The 16,021-nt window shown below is 36.0% G+C and overlaps 1 protein-coding gene across 1 annotated transcript in view; it reads left to right on the plus strand.

The window, feature by feature from the left end:
- Positions 1-16,021, plus strand: part of mical3a (microtubule associated monooxygenase, calponin and LIM domain containing 3a) — a 79,607-nt gene that overhangs the window by 26,937 nt on the left and 36,649 nt on the right. The window contains exons 10-22 of the mRNA XM_079620021.1: positions 1,685-1,811; positions 3,484-3,577; positions 3,719-3,745; positions 4,112-4,259; positions 7,063-7,259; positions 7,423-7,541; positions 8,503-8,574; positions 8,663-8,842; positions 11,482-11,583; positions 12,623-12,706; positions 13,291-13,401; positions 14,789-14,875; positions 15,160-15,279. Coding sequence (XP_079476147.1) covers positions 1,685-1,811; positions 3,484-3,577; positions 3,719-3,745; positions 4,112-4,259; positions 7,063-7,259; positions 7,423-7,541; positions 8,503-8,574; positions 8,663-8,842; positions 11,482-11,583; positions 12,623-12,706; positions 13,291-13,401; positions 14,789-14,875; positions 15,160-15,279 — 1,468 coding nt within the window. The remainder of the gene's footprint in view (positions 1-1,684; positions 1,812-3,483; positions 3,578-3,718; positions 3,746-4,111; positions 4,260-7,062; positions 7,260-7,422; positions 7,542-8,502; positions 8,575-8,662; positions 8,843-11,481; positions 11,584-12,622; positions 12,707-13,290; positions 13,402-14,788; positions 14,876-15,159; positions 15,280-16,021) is intronic.

A 16,021-nucleotide genomic window follows, 5' to 3' on the forward strand; every position in this document is an offset into this window, starting at 1 on the left:
TTCAAACATATATGGCTGAATTTACCAGTAACCAATATTTCCACCTGCGATTGTGAAGGGTAAATTTGACTGAGTGGATCAGGTAGTCTGAGCAGGTGTGTTTGAGTGGAGGCGGGGACTAATTTGCATATTTATGGTTTCATGAGTTCATGAAATTCTTTGGTTGTAACATGACCCCACTATGTTGCTTGTTTTATTCAGCAAATCAGATTTGAGTTAAAATAATGGGAATAAATGATATTTTTTGCATTTTAATTTGATTTTTACTTGTGACAGTCTGCAAATAATGAGAAGAAATTAAAATGTGTTATTGATATAGCTAAATTTTTCACTCTGGAAATGAAAGGTCTAGGCAAATGTATTGCATTGTGAGAATTAAATCATGTTGTAATCTCGTGCAGTTTGCTGTGGTCCTCATTTGGCACTTTTCACATATTAAAAGTTAGGGCTGTAAATGGATTAAAAAAGTGGGAAAAACAATTGCATAACATAATCACAAAAATGTATATGCTTGTTTTTCCAGCCCTATATAGGGGAAATATTGTGAAAAATGTGACTGTTTGGTTGAAATGTATGGAGGACCAAACCTGCAGAAATTAAAAATGAATAAATAAATGAATAAATGTGACAAATAGATAAATAAATGTGACAATATAAAAATAAATAAAGAAATAAACGACTTGATAAAATAAATATGAAAATAAAATAAATTTATTTTTGTATTATTTTTCCCCTTAATGTATTTTCTGCTTTTATACATTTAAAAAAAATCGTTTTAACTTTTATTTATTGGTTATTTATTTATTTTTATATTTATTCTTACATTTATTTATACATTTATTTATTTTCACATGTATTTATTTTTAGATTTATTGATTCATTTATTTTTACATTTCTTTGTCTTGTATGGTAATTAGGTGGGTTGGTCTTGCTTACCATTGGTTCATCGTTGATTGAAGCGCTTGCTCGATTACTCTGGCTTTGCATAGTGACGTCGGGTGCTGGTGACAGGTGTGTGGCCTACTATGGCGGACGTTTTACAAATAGCTAGAGTTGCGCAATTTAGCAAATTAAGTTGGTAACGCATCAAAGTACTATTTGTTGTTTAGATTAGATGTGCTTATCAATGTTTTAGGAGAGATATTTGCCAACATGAACGTCGAAGAACAGCCAGAGGAAAGGCAAGCTTGTTCGTCTTGCAAATCCTCTGAAATGATGATTCCTCTGAAAGAAAGTCACATTTTACACCATTTCAGAGTACCTACACAAATAGAGATGCATACTATAAAAAAGTAATATGGTGTTATGCCATACCAAAAACATCCAGAGTGATATGCTGCTGCTGCAGAGCACTTATGATTGACAGTGATTGTGTGTTCAAACTGAGCAGTAAACAGCTCAAGCCCTCACAGGCTGTCATTTACTGTTACTTTTCTCCCTGCACTGTTATTTCGCTGCATGCGGCAGGGTAAGTCACAGTGGTAAAGCACTTTTCTACTTGTATGCAATAAGCAGCATGCTTGTGGGGAAGCTAAAGTGTTTTGCGAGCAAGTAGCCTGCATGATGTCTCTAGGGTCTCATCTTGAGACTTCATCACTAATGGGACTAATGCCAAGATTAAGGGAATTTGGGTCTGATATTATGGTGTGTAGTAATCATGACCACTGCTCCCCTTGGGTTTCAGGGAAAGTGTCTATCGACTGCTGCCACAGACGACACCAGAGAATGTGAGTAAGAACTTTAGCCACTACAGCGTTGACCCAGCTACACGGTACCCCAACATCAGCCTTCACCAAGTGAGACCCAACCAGGTGTGTTTTTGCAGTTTACCCATTCGTCTAGTTTTAAACCAACATACTGTACTAGTCGATATTTGGCTATTTTAAGATGGTCGTCATCATCTAAAGATCACATCACATACATTCCCCTTTTCTCAGTTTCAAAAATTTGCTGTCAGGCTTTGGCTATGGATAATTAATAGAGCTGTTTAATATATTGGCAGATTTGGCACCATATTGGTTTCTGTCCAGTATTATTATTTTTTTATTTTTTATTATTGAGTTGTGTCAGTTGTAATTGGATAAATATAATCGGTTTTGAATATTTAGGGTGTGTTCACACATGTAGTTCTGTTCGCTTGGTCCGAACCAAACAAATAAGCATTTAATCCTGGTCCGATTAGCCTTCAGATTGGCATTTTTATCACTGAACATAAAGGCATAGGGATATGTTCACAACCTGATTGGTCGGCTTTTATGACGTATAGCTGATTTTATGTTTTTATTGTAATTTATAATATGGATTTATAATACGTTTATAATTTGTGTTAAATATTTATTTTAATAATTAACACTTAAATGAAATATTTAGAAAATCCCATAATAATGAATTGACTTGTATTTAAAACGATTGATGTGTAGTTTTATAATTTATTTAAATGTATTGACTAAAAAAGTATTGAATTTTAATATTGGCCATTTATTAGTTATTGGTTATAACATAAAAACAAATCAAGGCTTATTTGCATTGGCCAGAGGTGGTGCATCCTCAAAAATAACTTCTATTTTCAGAGTATTTTACTGGCTTTTGAGGGGCTGCAACTAACGATTATTTTGATCATCTATTTATCTGTTGATCAATTTTATCAGTTGATAAAATTTTGATAATTACATTAATGGTCTATTCCAACAATAGTGCATTTACTGTTACTGTTCTCATAAATATGATTACTTGTGTTAGATGTAGAATTTTAAACCTACAACTTAATAAAAATAATAAAAAAATTTTTTTTAGCAAAATGTGTATTAGTCAGACTTATTATGCTCCTATTCTACTACGCTCCGTCTGTTTGATGCATATGTGCCCACCTGCTCTTGTTCATTGAACACTGAAGTTTAACAAGACACTTGTTGTCAGAATATGCTAAATGGAAATTCTTGTGGGACTTTCTGACATTTACAGATAAGGATATAACCATAAAATGTAAGTTATGCGCTGAAGAAACCACGTGTCAGATGCTTTAACAGCACACGCATCTGTCAAAGAACAACAGTGCAAGACGTGTATGAATGCTTATAAATATAAATATATTCTCATGTTTTGGACAACTTGGATCATGTACCGTTTATGCAGCAGCTTGCTCTGTGTCCTATGTGTTATTGAAGGTGTCATTCACTACTGCGACTAATCGAAAATCAAATTATTTGTTGATTATTTTCATTATTGCTAATAATCTATTTTTATCGTTAGTTGTTGCAGTCCTACTTTTGAGTAAATATTGTTTACATTTTATTTTAATTAATGTATATATTAGCATTAAATCAGCCATCTGCCACCCTGCTCTCTAGGTATTGGCATCAGCCATTGCAAAGAAAAAAAACATTGACCACTATTTATTATGATTAAATATGATATTGGATTGCTTGGATAATGCTGCCCTTCATAAGACATAAACATGAGCACTAATACTATAATTGTCCGTAGGTACGGCATCTGTTGGACACCGGAGAAACCAGGGATTTGCGCGTTGACATGGAGAATGCGGTCAACTCTTCGACTCCTAAGCTCACAAGAAATGGTGGGTAGATTTAGTGTCACATTAGGATTGCACATCAGCTGTGGATAAATAGTTTTCTCATACATTTATTTAGCCTTTTCACCCTTCATGTTGGATGGTGCCAAAAGTTCATGTGTATAACTTGATTTATTCTCCTCCTAGAAATTCTGCTTGAGAAGCAATTGCAAGGTAATTTTGCGGGCGACTCTGATCTGAATGCATGACATTCTATAGGCTTTTCAAAAAGCTTTGTGCAGTTTATTGTATGAAAAGAGTAACTGACATGGAATGGAAAGGTGTCTTTCGAGCGCTTCAGAATTAAACAACAATGCACTAACATATTTGTGGACAAACTTAGAACTACTGCCAGTGTCGTCGATGTCTTGAATGTTTCATAACCACTCAAAAGGGAATGAAATGCACCATGAAAGTTCTTCAGCCCCTGCTCTGGTTATGTGACTAACTCCGATCCGATTGGATGTCGGCGCATACCGTTATTGAATATGCACATTCTTGCTTCAGAGGCGCATACTTACTTTGCTTCCTTCCCATCAGAGTCCATTGTGCGCTCCAGTAAGCTGCTGAACTGGTGTCAGAGGCAGACGGAGGGATACCGTGGTGTCAGTGTGTCTGATCTCACCACGTCCTGGAAGAGTGGCTTGGCGTTGTGCGCGCTCATCCACCGATACAGACCAGACCTCATGTAAGTGCAGTATGCCACATGCTGATCCCAAAAAATGCCCTGTGTTATTATGGTTCTATATTTAGAGATGCAGGACTGGAGGACAAACACTGCAGCAGAGAATCAGAGATCCAGTTCATACTAAGAATAACTTGTTTTTGAGATGATGTGTAAGTCATCCCCCGCAGTGTGAGAAGACAGGAGATCAAGGCAAAGTTAAAAAGACATTTTTATCATTTTTTAGAGAGTTATGAGGTTTTGTTGTATGATTGAGCTTTGGACTATCATCATAAAAGATGCAGTCTCTACTGTAGGTTTTTCCTTGTTTAAAGGTTTTACACAAACAACTGAATAATACCCGTGACATGTTAAAAATGATTGGTACTTTTATTGAGCAAGGATGCACACAGTAGTAGATACATTTGTTTTACAAATGTTTCTATCATTTGACAATTAATAATTATTCTGAGAATAATTTAAGTAATTCTGCTGAAAATACAATTTTACCATCATAGAAATAAATTCAGTTTTAAGATGTATTAAAATCAATATTTTCTTAAATTGTAATTATATTTCACAATATTACTGTTTGTACTGCCTGGGTGAGTGTAACTGAAAACATGAAAATGTACTACATTACTATAAAGACTAAAGTAGTCCAGTTCGCTCGTGCATGATTGCGCGTCCATGTTCTTCGAATGGGTGGAGTCAGGGCCAGTGTTGGAGGAAAGAAGGTAGAACCATTTGAGTTGTGTATTTTCAAAATCTGCTGGCCGTTTTGCAAATCCCATACCCTACCTTTAATAAGAGTCAAAATTGGAATGGAATCAAATCGAGAACTTGTTAATCAGAATCAAATCAGTCTAAAAAAATCTGTATCGATACCCTGCCCTGTTTTATAATAGGAGACTGAGAAAAACATATTAGTCAAAAACTAGACACAAAACAAAAGATTCAATGAGCCAAAGATTCAACAGGTTTGCTGTTAAGCTGCAGAATATGAGTCTGCAGTGAGACTGTCTTTGATAATAATACTCAAATGTTTCTTCACCTGTGGCAGTTCATTTGTCTTCACCTCATTACTTTTAATAAGCTATATATAGGTTTGTTCACCGTGTAGTATTTATTTACTTGGCAAATTCATCTGTTGAGGACAGCACACTAATAAAAGTACAGTTGGGTAAGTTGCTTTGTTGCAGAAGGGCAGAAACTAGTTCTTCTTTCACTGGGGTCTGTTATGTAGAGCAGCTGAAAGCCTCATTAGCCTTTGAGACGTACATTATCATCATCATAACTCTCTCCATTAGAGCAGATGCTGAGTGACCTTTAAAAGCTTTTGCTTCTGAGCTGTTTGTTATAGTCAGCTAAACTAGTCTGCATTTTTGTTTTTAGGCAGCATTAGTGGAATTCTCTGAGGAGTATACTGTACTCCGACAATTGCCTTCCTCGCTAGCTCTGTCCAGACCCTTATGCAGTGTATTAGTTCAGTTTTGATATGCTTACTATAAGAAGTATCTAATAATGCAAATAAAATAAACTCTGTGAATTTTGACGCAACTATAAGAAGTCCTAGCGAACATATACCACTGTTTAAAAGTTTGTGGTTTGAAAGAAGTATATAATGCTCACCAAGGCTGCATTTATTGAATCAAAACAGTAATATTGTGAAATATTAGTTTAAATGTTCTATTTTAATATATTTAAAGATTCCTGTGGTGTTGAAGCAAAAATTTTACTCACTAGAGCCATTACTCTAGTCTTCAGTGTCACATGATCATTCAGAAATCATTCTAATAAGAAATGTTTCCTGAGCACCAAATCAGCAATCTTGAAAACAGTTGTAGTGGTTAGTATTTTGTGGAAAGCACTTTTTTTTCAGTTTACAAGTATATTCAACCACATTTATTTGATATAGAAATCTTTTTTAACGTTATAAATGTCTTTTGTTTAATTGAATGTGTCCTTGCGGACAATCATTTCTTAAAGTTTGACTGACCCGAAACTTTGAATGGTATGTCAGTTTGATGGTTTTTAATGTGGATGTTTTCAAATTGATCACTTTTAAATCAAGTAGTAGTTCTTAGCTAACAGCGGTTTCTGTTGCTGTTCTAAAAGCGTTCATTCTAACAGTTTCAATGACGTTTGCCATTTTGACGCAGTATGAGCAATACAGACAGTTGAGAATGCAGCAAATGCAGATTCATCTTCACAGTTTAAACAAAGTACCTTTAAGGAAAGTCATTTCACCCGGCGGCCATCTTTGAAATGCCTCTCAGGCAGCTATTCCAGTCATGCAAGAACAGCTCCTATCTCTTTAAATGGGGAAATATCAAATATTTATAGCAACCGGAGCTTCAAAAGGCAGACACAATGACTTTACCTATTGCCGATTGGCTTTTATATTTATTCCGCCATATGACGCGTTTTACTTTCTCCCATTCATAGTAATATGAGTTCACCGTCTTTGCATATCTAAAGTCTTTGATTTAACACAATGCTGTCGACAGAAGTTGAACTCCATACAGTGAAGCTCTTGTGTTGGATGCAGCAACCAAGTAATATTGACTATACTAACTTGACAATCTCCTGGAACTGATTCACTGTCAGTGTGAACAGCCCTTGAAAATAATATTTGGCAGATGTTCTTGTGACCTGTATGATAAAAAAATTGTAAATCTGCTTTCTGATTCTGCTCTTTTTTTGTTATCTTGTTTCAGTGGTTTTAAATGACTTTTTAGCACTTGTCTACAGTCTTACAACTTGCTTATGAACATGATTATGGTATATGGAGATGTTTCTCAGTTGTGATGTTTTATAATTATAGTGACTTTGACTCGCTGGATGAGAAAGACGTGGAGAAGAACAACCAGATGGCTTTTGACGTGGCCGAAAAGGAGTTTGGAATTTCTCCCATCATGACCGGGAAGGAGATGTCTGGTGTGGTGGAGCCTGACAAGCTCTCCATGGTGATGTACCTCAGCCAGTTCTATGAAATGTTCAAGGACACTGTGCCACCTGGTGGTGAGTTGTTGTTGTTCTTCAATATTGCATCCAGAGAAAATTGTAAAACCAAAAAGGAATGTTGAGACATTATGCTAATACGCATGCTTCTTCCTAGCACGCAATTCCTTGATATATTGTTGTAGTTTATTATTCATATGTTGTTGTTTTTTTTCTTCTTCAGAAAATCACAATCTGAGCCCTGAGGAGAAGGCTGCGTTGATCGCCAGCACTAAATCACCCATCTCATTCCTCAGTAAACTGGGTCAAAGCATCGCCATCTCCCGTAAACGAAACCCCAAGGTAGTCTAGTCTAGTCTAGTCTAGTTTTTAATCAATGTCATTTTTGTGAATCGTAGAACCCATGAGTTTTTTTTTTTTCGTGGTTGGGGGGTGGGACTTAAATTGCAAGGACAATAAACCTCACAATAATAATTAGAAATGGGCTAATTTCCCATAGACCGGAGTGAGACCATAAATGTCTCGCCAGCTTTCGCGATCTTTTTTGTTGCTCTTTAATGTGGCGTGCCTCAGTTCAAGCAAGCTGCAGCGTGGAGCTTACGTGAACCAATCATCTCTTCCGCTTTACAGCACAAAATAAATATGAATGTACATCAGAAGGTATTTTGATAGATATGGTACAGCTTACCGAAATCTGTATCATGTCACATGTTGTGACATGAAGCCATTCAATGTACGAAAACTCTCGTTTGGCAGCTATAAAAAATAACTTCGAGAGGAGCATTATGCTAAATATTTGCATATTTATTGTATTTTTACTTTAACCGGTTCTTCAATGTTTAATGTTTGAATAAGTCCACCATTTAAATGTTTATGTAAAAAAAACAAGTAAAACATAATTATGTAGTTAAAAATGTTTTATGTTAACATACAAAGTTCCTTCGGTGTAATTTAAGTAGCTTACAAATCAATTCATTTTAACCTTTAATATGATATTGATGTACCAACTGAGGTTCTCTGTTTAGTTTACAGCATTAGTAGTTGTACTGTACTGTATTGTACATGTACAATACATCGAATCAAATTGAATTGAAATCGTGCCAATGCCCAACCCTAGTGTCAAATTTTTTTTTCCTTTATTTTCTTGTCAGAGTGCACCAGGATGCTTCATTTACATGTTAAAATCACACAAAAAAGTTATCCTACAAGGATTTCATTAATAACCATGTCTCCTTTCTCACCACGTTTGCTGGTTTGTTATTGTAATCACAGCATTCAACGTTTCCTCTCAAATCTCACATAGGATAAAAAAGAAAAGGAACTGGATGTACTGGGGAAAAGACGAAAGACCAGCCAGACTGGACAGTCAGAGGATGTAAGGCCATAACTTAATGGATTTGCAACATATTGCCTTGTGTATGCACTTATCTAAATGTTTCCATTCCTGTTCTCCAACATCTCAGGAAGAGCTGCAGAGGGTTAATCGAGACGAAAGGCCCTCTATAGCTACAGCTCTGGCAGAACGTAAAATTGACTCGGCTGCAGCAGCAAACAACAACAACAAAGTGAAGTCAATGGCCACACAGCTGCTAGCGAAGTTTGAGGAGAACGCACCAACGCAGTCTACCGGACTCAAAAGACAGGTGGGTTGGAGCTGCTGCCTAAAATGACCATGGAAACTTTTCAAACATTTGTGGATTTATAAAATAACAAGTAGTGCTGTCAGAATGAAATTAGAATTTAGAATATTCACTGATTGTTTTTCAAATAAAAAAACACATTCTAATGCAAAAAAAAGGTGCATTTGAATTTTAGGTGTGTGTAAGGCAACCTTATCAGTGTAGCACGAGATGATGATGTAAGAGCCGTTGCGTTTGGAGGTTTATTTATTTATTTATTTATTTATTTTTTACCTATCCAGTTGAGCCCACTTGATATGGCGCTGATGAGTTTTTTATTCAAAACATTGCAGGAATAGAGAAGCTGAATGCGGAGAACTTTGTTATAATGTCAACACCGCAACCAAGCCGTTCACACAGAACACATCATCTGCACTGTTTTTTCCTGTTTTCTATGTAAACAAGTGCTAGATGGACACCGTTGCACTATCATCTCGCAACAGAGAGCCGCATTTTTAGAAAGCCATGTGAAGTTAAAAGAAGTTTGACTTTTAAAGGTCCCGTTTTTCCTGTGTTTTTGAAGCTTTGATTGTGTTTACAGTAGGGATGCACCGAAATGAAAATTCTGGGCCGATACCGAAAATTTAGGATGCACTTGGCCGAAACCGAAAATGTAGGATGAACTTGGCCGAAACTGAAGCCGAAAATGGCTTTTTTTTTTTTACTTTAATATATATTTTAATTTTTAATGGATCTGAAATGAAAAATCACAAACCAATAAAAGAATCAACTTTTATTAACACGAACAGTTACATAACAAAACCTAAAATATTTTTAACAATAAATAAATAATATTATTTTCTTTACAGTGTTCATGTTTCGCGTGTAAAAAAAACAGTATTTTTTACAAAATTTACTTAACTGTATACCGCTGTTTTCACTGTCCTAAAAACGAGCTGATGACTTCCTTGTTCTATGAAGTCCCTCCTTCAGAAATTACGTAACGAGTTCTGATTGTGCCAGCGGTTCCTGTGTTGTGATTCGACAGCAGCTTAGAGCACGTTGCCCGGAAAGGTCACGCCTCTTACCATAACGTGGAGATGCATGGCTGAGTTATTATTGTTAACATGGCCAAACAAAGGTGATTTGACTCCAGGATAAAAATAACAGCGTCTCGACGACATGGCGACAAACACACTCTACAAACGCAACTCTTCCTCTTCTCTGTAGGAGCGCAACAAGACCACGCCCCCTTTTTTGTGTATTCCTGTGTGCGGAGGTTAGTCAAAAAACTGTTCTAGTGACGTCATTAAAGCAGGATGTAGTCCAAACCGGCCGTTCGCTGTAGGCTTTGAAAGGGGACTTCTGTTAAATAAAATATCTCACTTGGCATTGAACTTTGAGCTTTATAATTTTACAGGTATTATTTATGCTCTAACAGCAACATTACCGTTACTGTCTTCAACGTCTTCAAACTGTGGGTTTTTTCCCCATTCCACTGCATCTCATGTTTTTATACGTAAAAGTACTCTGCGCTTCGGCTCTTTGTATTAAACTATGCATAAATACATGATGCTTTTTTGTTCATAATTATGCAATGTACAAAATTATATTTAACTTAAACGTTAGTTCGGTTATAAACTTTTTTTTTGCAGTCAGTTTGTGTCATTTAATTGTTTGAATAAACTATTTAATGTGCTGAATTCATATTTTGCTCATTGCGCCCTCCTGTGGCCTCAGGAGACAATCCCCAAAAAATTTGTAATGCTATTTGAGCGATTTATTTTTGTGTGAAGCACGAAACTCTTAAAAACCCATGTTGTTATGAGGTTTGTTGTAAAAAAAAGGGGAAGAATTTTGTCCTAAACTGCTCCTACTTACTGCTAGAAGTTCTCTGCATGCTGAGATTGTTTGAAATGATCAGGTTTATAGAGTAGAATTGATTGGATTCATGCTCTGGTTTATTCTGATGGAGTAACCAGTAGGAATGACTGGCATGAGAGAGGATTTGGGAGCTTTTAATAGGAAGCTAAACCCGTTGTGCTCTGGATCCGTGTGGGGTTGATAACTCTTATCTCCTGGAGCTTTGCAAGATAAGGGTTATCTGTACACTACTGTTCAAAAGTTTTGGGCTCAGTGTAAGATTTTTTGTTTTGTTTTTAAGAAATTCATACTTTTATTCAGCAAGGTTGCATTCCATTGATCAAACATATAATATATATATAATTATATGTTATTATATAAACACAGCCTTGGTGAGCATATGCGACTTTTAATAACAGACAATTCTTACTGATCACAAACTTTTGAACAGCAGTGTTTTTCTCATCTATGGTCTCATGCATGGACTGGTTCATTTGTATGTCTGCTCAATCATCTATTTCCCTCTACTTCCTGCATGAAAACTGTTAGTTTGAAACAACCTGGTCGCATGTTTTCATTTGTTTTTCTTTACTTTTTTATTCATGCATGGCACATTACAGGTGTTTTTTCTGCAGTAAATTCAGTCATTTACTTTCAGCTTATATGTGCATTCCTATCTTTATTTCTCATTTCTGTTCTTTTCCGTTCTCTTTCCTCAATCCTATGGATGTTAATGGCTTTGGCACATTCCCACTTTTCATTGGTCGCTTCACCCATCATGTATGTGCTGCTGGTCACAGGGGGACTCTATGCCTAATCTGGGGCTCCTGCTGACCCCCTCTCTGCCTGCCCCCTCTCTGAAAGAGTCAGTGCGGCTGGCTTCGGTCCCCGCATGGAGGAAGGTAAAGAGTGTAGTACATTCCCAGATTCCCATTAACCATTAACACTCTAACAATGCTTGTATTGTTAGTGAGTTTTGTTGAAATGTGTCTTGCATGTCCATTTTTCCTCATTTAATCTAAATGCTTTTTCAAAAGCACGTTCCTTGTCTTTTTGAGTTGATGTAGCCTTGCAGATCTTATATTTGACATGAAAAAATGTAGGTCCTAAAAGGACCTGAAAAGTTGAAATTGAGGTCAACAAGATGTGACCGTTCTTTTGTAAATTGTAAATCATTTGTAAAACCCTTTACATATAAAAAATTAATGTGACAAATTCATATTGCTCGAGTTCCATGAATTATTGTTGTGCCTTGGTATCATTCAGTAATCAAAAATATATCATCCCTCTATACTTTAGTTGTAAAAATATGACTGCAAGATACTGGAGATTTCCTTCCCTCATAGCTTAATTTTTTCATTTGCGTCAAAATATATATACTTTATATATTTATATATATTTATATAAAATATATTAACTTTCAAACGTTTGGGGTCAGTATGATTTTAGTTTTTTAAAGAAGTCTCTAATGCTGACCAAAACTTGCTCTGTCCGTCCATCCTATATCTAGTTTATTCCAATGACGGTAAAGCTGATTTTTCAGCACCATTATTTAGAGCGGATTTGGTGCTCAAGAAACATTTCTTAATATTATCAGTGTTTAAAACGGTTGTGCTGCTTAATATTTTTGTGGAAACCATGATGCATTTTTTTTTTAAGGATTCTTTTATGAATAGAAAGTTCAGAAGAAACACATTTATTTGAAATACAATTCTAACATTATAACTGTCTTTACTGTAACTTTTGATCATTTTAGCAATCCTCGCTAAATAGAAGTACCGGTACTAATTAAAAAACAAATCTTATTGACCCCAGACTTTTGAACTTTCTGAACTTTTGAAAACGTTTTGGTATTTTCATTTGTTTTAATGAGAGAACGGTTCCTGAACTGACATCGTGTGCGTGATATGTACCTTGAATTCATGTTTTATGTGTATTCAGAGGCGCACACAGTTACAGGAGCAAATGAGTTTCCGCTATAAGGAAAGACTGAAGTGTCAAACTCTCCCCTTCAATCAGGAGCAGGTACAAAGCTGTAGAAAAGACACCCTGCTTTTAAAATTACAATATAGTGTCTCCTGTGTCCTTCCTCGTGTCTCCAAATGTAGTAACCAAGATGATAGACCCATGAAGTGATCATTTATCCCTCGCTGTACTTGTCTGTTGTTGTTAGTTTCCTGTTTGACTAGGTGTGCTCATGTATTGGAGACCTAGAGGCATATCTTTCCACACTGTACTTTGGTGTTCTTTGTTTTCGTTTCCAGTTTGATTGAGACGAATGTGCCATACGCTTTGATATTCCTCATCCTCCGATTGTAAAGGTTTAGATGTGGTTTTGATGGCTTTGTTAGACATTCCATGTGCATGGGAGGTCTGTGTGTTTGTTAAATGTTATTAAAGTCTGGTTTGATTATCAGCTGTGTCACTGTTTGTTTTCTAACACAACATTCCTGTCACTCGTCACTTTGGTCGCGTTTGTGTGTAGTAGGTGATTGGATGTTTGGATGGTGTTTTCAGTTTTTTTTTTTTTCTCCCACTGAGGAATGTGAGAGGTTTTGCATTTGTGAAATATTGTGTGAACGGGTTTCTCCTCTCTTGTCTCTCTGAAGGCCAGCAGCGGGACTGAGGTCTTGAGGAGCTGCCCTAAGAAAACCATTCTCCTTTCTTCTTCCTCACCCTCATCTTCCTCCTCCTCTTCATCGTTTCTTCCACACATACAGGTGACACACTCCTGTCATCCAGTCCTAGCCTCAGGGTCTCTCACAGGGGCTGGTCTTCTCTTTTTGCAGGTTTTAAGACATCAATGATCATGGTGCCAGAGTTACTATATCTGTCTGAATTAATTAACCCTCCAGGCATATTAATGCGAATGGCAATGTAAAACAGTACAGTGAAAATAGTTTACAATGGAAATAAGTACAGACTATTTTCACATTTATTATTATTATTAACATTAGGGCTGCCCCAACCAAAGTTTTGTCTAGACGACTTGTAGTCGTTCATTTAAGGCAAGTAATACGCTGATTTTTTGTGATGCGCTCCAGTTCACATAGACCAAGATGGTAGAAAGGACATCCTGGTTGTTTTCTTTATTTTACAAAAGCACGTTTTGTTATTATTTTGAGTTTACACAAATTAAAGTAGACCCTTTACAGTTTCGATTGATGCATTACTCATCTGTATGAGCAAAAATGACGGAGATTTTTAAGTTGTTTTCGCTGTTATCAGGAGAAAATGCAAGTGATCGCGTCTGCTCCTCCATGTCATGCAGTAAACATGCTAATACTTTAGCTTCCACACTCCGTATTAGGCTAACACTTGGATATGCACATAATAATAGCGCACATTTATCTATGTTGCCATGTAAAGCTGCCATGTAAAGTTGTTACTACTTGCATGTATCAAATTATAAGCCATATTTGATGTAGATGGATGATGGGCAAACGTTTGGATTTCCTGCACCACATACTGTAATTACCACTGTCCCTCACTTCACCACTTCCTGTGGAGTTTTTCCCCCCTGCGACTAACCACTTATAAAAGTTTGGTTGAAAGTCTTCTCGACAACTATAAGAGGGCAGCCCTAATTCTTATTTAATAATTAGGAAATTATACATTTCCTTTTTCCGCAGCTTGCTGCTCATGTTGGAGCTATTGCCCAAATGAAATTAAACTAATAATAAAAAAAGACTATAAAATGGATAAAGACAATTAAACAATTTTTTCATATGACTAGATAGGAGTTTCAATAGTTGAGTAGATTATTGAATTTTTTTCTGATTCGTTTTTATACTTTTAGCTCCGGGTAGTTAGTCTTTCAATCATTCGTCAGGCTAGTTGATTTTGGACATATGTAATTTTGCACACCCCTTCACGTGAACAACTTAATGTAGTTCTGTAAGCCAAAAATTGGTCATTTTGATTTATGGTGCTTGATAAAGTTGATTGCGTTTTGGTTAGAATTATTTTAATGTAAATAATGGAATGGATCACCCTGCATTTGTTTTATTTTTGTTTTAGAAATATAGGGCTGTTACCCTTTTCATAGTTTAGTCTGAGATACTCTAGCTAATGATGGTGGAGCTGATTTCTGTTTGTTCTCTGCAGCATAATGTTCACCAGTCAGAGATAAACAAGTGTAATGGCGGTAGTGATGAAACGAATGCGATCCAGGACCTTTCAGTCTGTTACAGGGTAACCTTGACAACTGCATGGGGCTTTTCTAAAAACATTGTCAAAAATATTTTTAACTTCTGTTACATCTTTGATAACTTGCATGCATTTGTGTGTGGAGAACTGCTCTTAACTTAACTCATTTTGTAGAATAAACACCAGCTATATTTTTCTTTTACAATGCATTATTTTAAGAGATTAATTTGTTAGGCTTTCAGTTTTATGACCACACAGATTTACAATTGCAATGAGATATCAAACTCAAGCAAAATAGTTTGTGCTTTCATCAGCCTCTCCATCTACAGGAAGATAACCTGCCTAATGTGGACAAGCCAGAGTGCATACATATCCCTAGCATTCAAGAGCGAGCGGAGACTTTAGTTGCTAGGTTTAAAGGCAAGCCTGACAGGAAGGACACGCCACAGGTAGAGCAATTCAAGAGAAAACAGCATGCTTTTAACTAATGGGTGATGGGCAATATCAGACAGCTTTGGTCAAGAGCACAACCAGGTTAAAGACAATAATGACACTCAGTTTTGAATGCTTTCTTGAGCAACCCTCTACGGACACAGTGAAGTTTGAGTCACCATTGACTAGGATATTTATTTTCTTTTTTTTTCACTCGCCAGACTTTTTACATGGAGTGCAAAAACAATGCAAATGAAAAAAAATATTCTATAGAAATATCATATAAAATATACATTTCAAACATTTAGTACAAGTAAACTGTCTTAAATAAAACAAGAACAAATAATCAAACTACAAGCAATAGCACAACTAAACACAATAGAGCAAAGATTTAGTGCTTTTCATGTAGATCTAACAGTAGTAAGATACAGATTAATTTGATTAGGTACAGAAAGTAATCAAATTTAAGATAACACTGCATAGTCTTCACTCTTCACTGTATAAAGTAAATATAGATGAATCCTTATTAGAATTACAACAGTTTAGTGAAGAGCAGTGAGTGATTTTTGCAGTGAATCTTTTGTTTGATTAACATTAAAAACCCAAACAGCAGCAGGAATATTAGGCTGCTGTCACTTTAAGACATAATGCACGGATACTTACTGTTACACGTGCATTCTCTTTCTCAACTGTTTACGTTCACTTAAGACATAACCAACTGTTTACTAGGTATTGCGATGTACTTGCATTGGCTAATTA

The sequence above is a fragment of the Phoxinus phoxinus genome (assembly GCF_949152265.1).
Source record: "Phoxinus phoxinus genome assembly, chromosome: 8".
Lineage (NCBI taxonomy): Eukaryota > Metazoa > Chordata > Actinopteri > Cypriniformes > Leuciscidae > Phoxinus > Phoxinus phoxinus.